An 11,176-nucleotide genomic window follows, 5' to 3' on the forward strand; every position below is an offset into this window, starting at 1 on the left:
TGGTAGGAAGTGTTTAAATCTTTCAATAAATTTCCTGAAGTAATCCCAAGAAAAGGTGGGCATTTGTTTCCTGAGAATTATAGTAAGATGAACCTTAAATGCTCAGCTGAATCAGAAATACCAGCTTTTCCCTCCCAGAAATTCTCTGCAATCAGGTAATAGCTCCTCCAGTTTGATCCCATGCCAGAACATGGCAGAAGTTCTGCCACTATCTGAAGATTAGCAGAAAGCCTTACTAAGAGTTTGCACCAATGACAGTGTCTTAATGTCCACAGTGGGGTAGCGAAATTAACAAATGAATTAATTAGTGCCTGTTTGCTTTCTATTTTGAATCCAGATTTTAAGTAATGCTTTTGTCAAAGGTATTAGCTGAGCTTGGTTTACAAACTCAAAGTCCAAGACCTATGAAAGCCAGATGCTTTGTGGGATGCAAGCTGAGGAAACTACTCCTTAATTAACTCAGGCTTAAAGGGCAGATAAAAAGATCATGGCAGGACATACCACTTCCCAGATTTGGGATTTAGCAGGTCTTTCGATATGTGCTGAATAACTTAAGGACTGAGGCATAGAAAGAGGGCCTGATTTCAGATCACAAGATTGGAATCAAGTCCAAAGTCGTACACTCATTAACTCACTCTGGGACCAGATAAGCTGCTACTCATTATTTTGTATAGATTCTGCTAATTTACTGACAGATTTAAGAACTTACTGACAGACTTAACAATACCTAGCTCAGACAGCTGTTGTTGCAAGGATTTAAAAAGTTACTTTGTATACAAACAGAGAGATGAAGAGCCAGATAGATATTGCCTAATTGAAATCTCTATTTTTTTATCTTACTGTATTCCATTCAAGGCTGCTGCAGTAGCTTTGCAAACTATCACATGGCTCCTAAATTTACCAGACATTTAGTCTGAAATACGGATCTTTTCCAGTCTCAAACAGGCCAAATCAAACCTATGCATACATCTGTAGTCCCCCTATTTCCTCATGCTCAGCCAAAAGAAAGGGAAGGGGAGATACTGGTGATAAATATGAGCAGTCCCTAATGTGATAGGCCAAAATGTCTATATTTCCCCTTTGCAAAGCTTCTCGACTTATAATCCAAGATTTCCCACCTCATTGTTTTCTGCCTCCCATTTTACCTGCTTCTGGCTGGGTCCTCACACAGCAAACAAAGCGAAGGAGCCTTTGAAGGCTAGATTTCTGGCCAGACAACTGAGGTGGTCTGCAGGCAGCTGCTACACAACTTGGACCCTTTTCTCCAGCTGTCAGCACCCAATCATAATGAGTTTCTTTCTGAAATTGTATTAACTTTTCATTATTAAAATCTTCCTCCTCCCCCTGAAAGAATGGCTCTACTAAGTCTTATTTGTTTAAATTGTTCTTAATTTATCTTTACCTTAAAAGCTTTAATAACAAGGGGTTCTGAATACCTTCTCTGAAGAAACCTCATGTAGATGTAGATAAGTATACACATTGGGTGTACGCACACTGGCCAATTGCCTATTTAAGGAAATGACAGATTGTTTACTTATGTTCATTTACTTACAAGTGCCATGCTCAAACACCAACCAAACTGATAACTGCCTCCCTTAGCTAAGGGATTTAGGTAATCATCTTGGTTTCTTGGAAAAACCAGTAATAGCTAGTGGCCTTATAGGGTGCCTTACATAGTAGCCATCCACAAAACCACACTCGCATGCCTGGTAACTGACACTTACTCCTGCACCCCACCCTATTCCTGTGGGTTCAGCAGTGTGGAAATCAGCCAAAGATCTGCCCTGCTCTGCAGGCCTATCCTTTTGCCTGTCAGAGATCCAACCAAAGTGAAGCCTGAACTTCAATCCGAGTGGAATATCTCAGGCCGCTGCCTGAGCCAAGAATAAAAGCGCAGCAGGAGGAAAACCCAACAGGCACAGAGCAGAAGCATTCCAGTGACCTCCCCTTGGAACTGGGGCCTTGAGCAGTTTCCTGTGACCACCGTGGAAGGATACACATAAAGCCACGGAGCCTGTCTCTAATTGGTCTCACATCATCAGCATTCCAGAACAGGAAACTGTCTGCAACTAGGAATTCTTGCTTCTTTGCCATCGTATTTGAGAGGCAGACTTTTTCCCCTGCACATACGTAGCGGTTCTACTTCACAGTAGATTCCTTTTCTTGGCTTCAGTGACCAACAGTAGGAACTCAGTGACCAATCAGTCTGTTAGATTTCTTGGTAATAGACTCTCAAGCATTGTAAATAGTGAATTGTGAACTTCTCTTTCACTTGTTATGAACCAGTATGCTAATTGTTACATTCAAGACTGTTCCTAACATGTATAGTCTCATTCCATGATGTTCTTATTAGGATACGAATGAGATTTATGTTGGGCTGAAATGGTGGAAGTGTTCCTCTGACTGTATCTTGAGAGAGACCAGTTCATGATCTCTCCAGATAGTGTTGAATCTAGAGCATCCATGCGAGGAGGACTCGGGCCTCACCTCCCTACTCACACTTTTCAGTACTGTCCCGTGCTGGCGCTCCACTCCGTCACTTCCCTCGCGTCTCAGAAGCTGTCTGTGCTAATTCATAGCTTGCTCCACAGAGCTTGGAACAAGCAATTTTGAAGAGAAGCTACAACCCAGAGTAGCTTTTTCTATCTATCCCAAATCTGCAAGTTGGAAGAACCCCAACCTTGCTTACTTCCATAGAGGATTAGGCTTATTGATAAGTAATTTTCCCAAAGTGCTTGTGACACCATGACCAACCTGGGCTAAAAACTGGCTACTCTCTCCAGCACAGCTCTCGGCTGTACATTTACATTCAGCCTCCTAAATGTCTTCCTGGTCTGTCTTCCATTGCAGAAGTTACCAAATCCTAAAGGTCTCACCATTGCACAAGAGCAGGTACCAAAGCATTTGCTTTTGATTGACTTGCTGCCTGGCCTGGGTGGGTCATGAAGTTGCAGAAGATGCCATAGAGAAACTGCCCAGAGTCTGGGCGAGTAACTGAGTGCTGGCCTTGGAGGAGGCTTTGGGGTAGAATTGTACAGTCATACAAAGTAAAGCCAGGCACAGTGGCTCATACCTGTAATCCTAGCTACTCAGGAGGCTGAGATTTGAGGATTGCAGTTCAAAGCCAGCCCCAGCAGGAAAGCCATAAGACTCTTATCTCCAATAAACCACCAGAAGACCAGAAGTAAAACTGTGGCTCAAAGTGGTAGAGTGCTAGCCTTGAGCAAAATCTCAGGCCTTGGGACTGGGAATGTGGTTTAGTGGTACAGTGCTTGCCTAGGATGCATGAAACCCTGGGTTCGATTCCTCAGTACCACATAAACAGAAAAAGCTGGACGTGATGCTGTGGTTCAAGTTGGTAGAGTGCGATCCTTGAGCAAAAGAAGCTCAAGGACAGTGTCCAGGCCCTGAGTTCAAGTCCCAGGACTGGCCAAAAAAAATCCCAGGCACTGAGTTCAAGGCCCAACAAAAAAAAGACAAGTTTGGTAGAAAGCTGAATAGTTACTGAGCAATGCACAAAGCTGTTGTATTGATTTCCTTTTTTTTGAGACATGAGCTCACAGTGTTACATAGACCAGCTTCAAATTCGTGACCTTCTTGCCTCAGACCCACAGAATGCTGAGATTATAGGTGTGTGCAACCACTCGGGGCCCTCAACTCTTTTTCCAGGATGCAGGAGGGCAATGCTGGTGATCAAGCCCAGGACTTGGTTACGTTTGTGCCACTGTACCACTGAGCTACATCTCTAGCCCCTTGACGCCTTAAAACGATGCTCTAAATTAACTCCAAGAAACATTAGAAAGTTAATATGAGTGAGTTCCAGCTATTTTAAATGATCACATTAAAGCTGTTTTTGAAAGTTATATGAATAAGTATACTCCACTGGATTGGTAAAAATACAGATCAGAAGCTGATACATTCAAATGCAGGAGGAAAGGTACTGTTTAATTCCTGAGCACACCCTCTGTGATGCCTTTTCTGGACAGATTAGGCCAGTGGCCCTTGGGGGGGGGGTGATTTCGTCCTCCCTGTGGCATTTGACAGTGTGTGGAAACATTTTATGGTTGTCACAACTGAGGGATGGGAAGGAGTCTCTGGCACCTAGGTGTGGAGCCCAGGGTGTGCACAGGATGACCTTCATATCAAAGAAAACCCATCCAATGGATCGGTAATGTTTAGGGCAGTTCCTGGGTTAAAGGAGGCATATATATATGTGCAAGAATAGGTAGGGAAACCCATCAGCTGTCTTCGGTCAGTAGCAAATGTGTCTCAGCATTGCATCCTCTGCGACCTTCCACACAGAGGACATACATGTCTGTTTCCCGTGGCACACAGCAACAGCGGCCTCACGGACCGCGTGACTTACATGAAGACACTGACTCTCCCTTGACATCTCATGGTAAAGCACAAGAAGGCCGTCTCTCGTACCTTGCTTGTTGGAATTTTCAGTCAGCAGTGATTACATTGGTAAATTTGCCTGGTAGGTTGTGTGTGTTAAAACACATTTTTAAATAAAGTCAAATATAGTTAAGAAACTCACCAACTACTTGGAAGCCAATGAATCTTTTTCAAGTGAAAAAAAAAAATCCTGCTTATTAAAGTCCTGATCTCAGAGAGATCATGATCTCAGAGAGCCCATGGTCATGGGGCTTGAACTCTGAGCCTTAATGGGACTTGAACTCTGAGCCTGAATGGTGTCCCTCAGCTCTTCAGCTCAAGGTTAGCGCTCTGCCACTTGAGCCAGTGTGCCACTTCCAATTTTCGGAGTGGTTTATTGGAGATGAGAGTCTCACGGACTTTCCTGCCTGGGCTGGCTTCCAACCGTAATCCTCAGATCTCAGCCTCCTGAGTAGCTAGGATTATAGGCATGATCCACAGGCACCCAGTTACCTTTTTTTTTTTGTAATATAAAGGCTATCCTTCTCTTGCATTATATTACAGAGCTCTATTTCTTTTACATAAGCGAACAGTTCTTCTTTCTACTTTTTCCTGCCTTTATTCTTTACTGTTAAGGAGAAAATCTGGGCTAGGGGATGGATTAACCATAGATTGTCTGCCTTTGGAAGGCCATTGACCCATGTATCCCCATACTAACATTGGAAAGATGCCTGCTGGTTACAAATTGATAGAAAATAAGATTTGGTTCTATTTTGAAACCATGAATTTTTTTTAATCTCATGACTTTTTTCAGTTACTGACCTTTGCCCAGTAAAAGCAGGTGCACCAGGCCCCTCCTTTACTCCAAGGGTGTTTGTTGCACCAAGAATATTCGATAAGACTCAATCTCTTCCCAGGCTGGGGCCTGGTATCAGCAGAGATAAGGGAGTGGCTCGGAAGGAACCCTGTGTGTTTTCTCTTTATCAATCACTGCCCTGGGGCAACATCCCTAGCTCTATAACTCCCTGACCAACCCTGCTGGGTCAAAGGGGCAGAAAGGAGAACATTTATTTGATAATGTTATCATTAGTGTCACTTCAGTGACAGGAGGATACAGGGATATGGCCAGGTGGGGACAAAGCCAAAGCCACTGAGGTCAGGGGACACTGGCCCAGACTGGAGGCACCGAGACCCCTGTCTGACCTTCATCTCCACTGGCAGCGGGGAAGAGAAGGGCAGGGGAGAAGGAGAGAGTAGAGGTGACCCTGCCATGCCCAGCTTGTGGTGGAGTTGGATATCAGAGTCCCTGGGGGAGAGGCCCAGTGAGCGGGAAGGCCGAGGGGAGCAGCCTGTTACAACAAGTCAAACAGCTCCACCAAGGCAGTCACCTCCCCAGGGCTGCTCAGCCCACACAGGGGAATGTGTGACCTGGCTCCAGTATCAGACTCAAAGCCCTGTCTTCCTGCAGGAGGGGGGGGGTGTGCTCACCCAGGTGGCCAGCCGTGTGCCTGCCGCGCCAGAGCAGCCTTGGTGAGAGTTGCCAGGAGCCCCAAGCTCCACTCGCCACCCGATCTCCAACTCTGTGTCCCTGGAGACAAACACTAGCTCTTGGAAGCTAGTGAATGAGTTGGCTGTGGGGTGGGGGTGGGGGGGTCCCCAAGGCCTCCACATTGCCAAAGAAGAGCAGCAGGTAGCCAGAGGGGCACAGCTTTCCCTGGGCTGGGAGCTGTGCCGAACACTCCACTGGTGATGTCACTTGACATCGTGACTCCCAGCAAGCCCAGCGCGGTGGGTGCAGAGGCGGACATGGCCAGCCCAAGGGCATTGTTTAGTCTGCACTGTCTTGCACCCACAACCACAGACTGGGTGGCTCAAATGGTTCTGAAGGCTGCACATTTCATTGCAAGGGCGCTAGAAGGATTGGTTCTGGTGAGCCTCACATCCCAACTCACTGATGGCCACTTGCTGTCAGTGTCCCTCCTGTGTGGTGGGACGCGGGACATGGGGCCCTTCTCCAGCACGCTGTGCCACCCACACATCCAGTCTCCACACACTGGGGGTTCCACATTGGAACTCCAAGGTGACACAGTCCAACCAATAGCAGGAAGCTAGCTGGGAAGCAATTTGAAGTTCCTTTTCCACTGACCTAACCACCACTGTATTTCCCTTGGCCCCTGAGCTGTGCTGGGGGGGAGGGGGTATGGGGAAGGGGCAGAGAAGCCCCTGCCTGCTAGCTCATCAGATGGACCCTCTTCCTAGCAAGTTATGGTTTCCTCTCCAAGGACATGAGGGCAAGTAGAAGAGCCTCCTTTGGGCAAACCTTCAGAATACTGATGCCAGGGACAGGTTGGCAACAGACTAGGAAATGGTGACCCAAGACACCCTCAACCTAGGACTGAAGCTAGAAGTACTATAGGAAGAGTCCACAGTACCTGAGGCCAAGCCCTAGGGATAGCCCTCTTAGAAAGCCAATCCAAGGCACCAGTAGCTCATGCATATAATCCTAGCTACTCAGGAGGCTAAGATCTGAGGATTGGAGTTCAAAGCCGCCTAGGTAGGAAACTCAGTAAGACTTTTATCTCCACTAGAAACCCGGAAGTTGCACTATGGCTCCAAGTGGTAGAGTGCCAGTTCTGGGACAGTGCCCCGGCCCTGAGTTCAAGCCACGTGATAAACAAAAAGGAGAAAAAAAAAGCCAGGACTCAACCATCTCTGGATGTTGTTAGCTGAACAAGGAAACGTAACAATTCTCTGGGCTCCTAGGACCAAGTAAAAGTCACCTGTCACTCATGTGAAAGATGTGAACAGGGTCCACACCGGCAGGCCGCCCACGGGAGCAGCTGTGGTTGAGCTTGTTAGTCATTATTGAAAAACTTTGCCGTGAAAACAAGCTAGACACACTCCTGTGCATACTCCCACCAGGCCAGACAACAAACTAGTCATCCACCTGGAACGCCTCCTCTATAAATGAGAATACTTGTCCTGTCGTGGAGGGAAATGTTTCCTTCCCAGCCTCTCCTGCTCGCTTGTTCCCACTTAGGTTGTAACAGTAGGCATTGAAAGCCGGGAGGGTTTTCCTAATTTTTGAAAGCTCACAAAGAGTAATAGGCTCCCAGGATGTCATTTGGAGAATGAAAATGTGTCATTGTACCATCTCAAACTGTCAAATAAAGGCAGTGAGTTCACAGAGAGCCGCAGAGCTGGTGTTAAGTGGATGGGAAGCTGTGTTCACAGACATGGCACTGGGCTTGCTGCTGGTGGGGGGGGGCAGCAAATGGGGAAGCCATTCACCCCATTTTCCATCACTTCACTGTGGAGTCACTGCCATTTCTCTCTCTCTGGAGAGTAGAGCCTCAGCCAGGTCCTCAGAATCAGGGAGCACAGGGGTCCCTGCTCCCTCCTCTCCCCCAGCAGCAACCTTACACCTTTCCCCAGGCTGGCTCCAATGGGGGGAGTGGAGAGGGGAGAGGAAATGTCTTTCAAATGAAATTCAACCTTGAGCATTTTGGAGCCCATGTTTCCAAGTGGCTCCTCTTCCCTCAGGCAGGGATGTCCAGAATAAGTGCCCCGGGACCTCTGTCGGGTGAACTGCTCTTCTTCTGCTTCATCACATCACTGGTTACCTTTTGCAGGTGTGAAAGCTGTGGGGCCGTCTTCCATTCTGAGTGCAAAGAAAAGTCTGTGCCCTGCCCACGGTGCGTGCGCCGGGAGCTGCAGAAGAAGCAGAAGTCCTTCTGGCGGCGGCTCAACGTGGATGAGAGCCTGGAGGAGGCATGCACCATGTTTGAGCTGTCCTACCAAAACACCTGACTCTGTGGCCGCTCACCCTCCCAGCCTCCTGCAATGACCAGCCAAGGGGCTTCTCAGTGGCCGCTTGCACCCTGTTAAAAGGAGTGTCTCCTCTCCAGCTAGACGTAGATAGATACGTTTATTTATTTATATCTATTCATATCTCTACATCCTATATGTGTGTTCCGTATGAATAGCTGTCTAACAGGTCCATAGAACTTCAGTGGCCAAGAGCCTGCCCATAAGTGAATTACATTTGGCCATGAATTTCAGCTGCCTGATCCCAGCAAAATGTAGTTTACACACATGGCTTTCCAGTTTTGGACACCTCTCTTCCCTCCCTCCCTCTTTCTCTCTCTCTCACTTGGTCTTTCTCTCAGGACCATTTTATTACACAAGATCCTAGAGGAAGCATTTGCACCAAGCAACAGAGAGCTGCAGGCTATTTCTGTGTTATTTATTTTTAGCCCTCACAGAGGGCTGAGGGAACTAAAGCAAGCATCATTTTAGGAAATCTGTGGAACACAGGAATGCTTCCAGATCCTTCCAGGACCCCCTGTCCCTGGCAGAGTTGGGGATCGCTGAAGCCGAGCTGTTTGGCAAGAAGCCAGGAGCACAAGCTCCTGCCGACAGAAAGCATATACCCCTAACTTAGGAGAGCTGGTCTGGTTTTCAAGTTAATCCCAGAAAGTGTTTTCCTGAGAAAAGAAGAGACTTCTACAACCAATAACTGCATGGTGTTGGTGTGCTGGCTTGGGCGAATGCCCACACCCACCTAATTATGTGACTCTACCGTATTTGCCAGGCAATGTGGCTCTTTAAGAATGATTTTCCCAGGGTGTAATGGGTGATATGTATGGTGTTTTCATGTTACTGGCTAGAGGACATGTCCAAGGATTGTTTTTCAAGACGTCAGTGTGTAGACTGGTAGATACTGTATGTGGTACACATGTTGGGAGAGACCATCTTTTGTGTCTTCATAGGTCTGTATAGACAATTCTGACCGACCCAGCCACTTCAAATGCTTTATTTCCCATTGTTCTCTACTGTGCTTTCATTTTTACCTTTAATTTGCTTTCACTTTTTTGTTGATTTCATTTTGTTTTTGAGACAGAGTCTTGCTTTGTAGTCCAGGCTGGCCGCAAACATGATCCTCCTGCCTCAGCTTCCCAAATGTCGGGATTTCAAGTGCATACAACACATGGCTTCTCATGTTTTTAATTATTTAAAATATTAAAGTAACATTTTTAAATGCCAACTGTATTTAAAGAATATACAAAGTTTAAAATATGAGTTAAATCTAATATTGTTGAAATGAGTAGCTCCACACATATACTGCTAAAATAAGCACTACAATAGGAATAAGAAACACATGAATTGCTTTGCTATTTGGCAGTGTCCTGTCCCTCCCTTCCCCTCCCCCCCCCAGCTCTTCCCCTTCATCCAGTCCCCTCGGAGAGCCGAGGTGTCAGGGATGGAGACTTTGGAAACCTCATGGCTCCCGTTCCTTCCAGCTTCACTCTCCAGCACAGGGAGATATGCTCATGGCAAAGCACTTCCCTGCAGACTTTACAAGAAGATGCACTGGGCAGCTGCCATCCATGCCCATGTGCTTTCCCAGTTCCATAGCTGTTGGCATCTGGGGAATTATCATGTTACACCCAGGCCCACATTTTGCCCCTTCCGAAGGCCACCTTCTGCCCATTTAGTGACATTTCAATTCGAGTTTAGTATGGTTAGATGTAAGCATTTCATCTCTCAACCCACACCATTTCCTTTGGCCCCAAACTACACATTTCAGCTTAATAGTTCAGCATCACATATGCATTTGTTTCCTCTTTCTAGTAGCTGTAACCAAGGTATGAAACATGTTAGAAGGCCAGGAACTAGTCATGAAATGCTTTATGGGGCCTTTTACTCATAGAAAAGTAGGTTGACATCTCCCTCCATCTTATACACATACACACACACACACACACACACACACAAAATGCTTTATGGGGCCTTTTACTCATAGAAAAGCAGGTTGACATCTCTCTCCATCTTACACACACACACATACACACAAAATGTTTTATGGGGCCTTTTACTCATAGAAAAGCAGGTTGACATCTCTATCCATCTTACACACACACACACACACACACACACAGAGGCAAAAGCATGGAAAGTCTCACACACTTCGTAAATGGGCAAACGAATTTTGATTGTCACCTTGCTCCTCCCCTTCATGAGATACAGTATTTGTAGTTGCCAGCTTCAGAGTAGACAGTTGAACATGATCTCTCACAAGAGGATTTTAGACCTGCTTATTATAAAACAGATGTGCTCCCATGGCAAAGTGCCTTCTCCCTCCACCCCCAGCTCCCTGTCACTATAGCTTACTTTTGCCTTCGCTATAATTAATGTATCTGTGATTCCAACTGTCAGCAGGTCATTCTTAGCACACTGATTTGGAGACCTGAGTGCAGAACTGTCTCCCCTCTGCTAGCATGTTTGCTCCATCCATACTATTGCCTGTCCCAACTTAGGGGCATCCACAGCTAGACATACAGAGAGTCGAGGTGAAATTTTAGGTCCCTAATGTACGAAAACCTTTCTTTTCCCCACTGCCTATTTAGAGGACCCTGTTAACTATTAGTAGTTGCTGGGAGCTCCTGAGAACTTTCCATCCACATTGCTTTCTGCTTATTTTCAAAAGGGAAAAAAATAAATGTGCTGTCACCATCATTACCAGGAATGAACTGTGTCCCTGTTGTTTCTGTTTTCTCTCCTTTTATACAACCCTGACAGGCTGGTCCATGCCAACCAGGGGCCTATAACCTTCTCTGCCACCACCACCAAAATCTGACAGGACAGGGCAGAGCCAGCCTACAAGTTGGGTCTGCCATGAACTTTAAAACTGCTTTTCAGCCCAGAAAGCCATAGAGTATATGAACACCCTTACTGTTTCCAAGACTAACAAATTACTTGGTGCGACGTTAGGTAATTGTTCTATTGCTTAGAAACT

General features: G+C 46.3%; 1 protein-coding gene across 2 annotated transcripts in view; it reads left to right on the forward strand.

The window, feature by feature from the left end:
• The window catches only part of Plekhm3 (pleckstrin homology domain containing M3), a 166,737-nt gene extending 155,841 nt beyond the window's left edge, over positions 1-10,896 (forward strand). For both annotated transcript variants that reach the window (XM_042679250.1, XM_042679249.1), the window contains one exon: positions 8,010-10,896. In XM_042679250.1, coding sequence (XP_042535184.1) covers positions 8,010-8,187 — 178 coding nt within the window. In that variant the 3' untranslated portion in view covers positions 8,188-10,896. The remainder of the gene's footprint in view (positions 1-8,009) is intronic.
• Positions 10,897-11,176: the final 280 nt, after the last annotated feature.

The sequence above is a fragment of the Dipodomys spectabilis genome, unplaced genomic scaffold (assembly GCF_019054845.1).
Source record: "Dipodomys spectabilis isolate Male_0828 unplaced genomic scaffold, ASM1905484v1 ptg000051l, whole genome shotgun sequence".
Taxonomy (NCBI): domain Eukaryota; kingdom Metazoa; phylum Chordata; class Mammalia; order Rodentia; family Heteromyidae; genus Dipodomys; species Dipodomys spectabilis.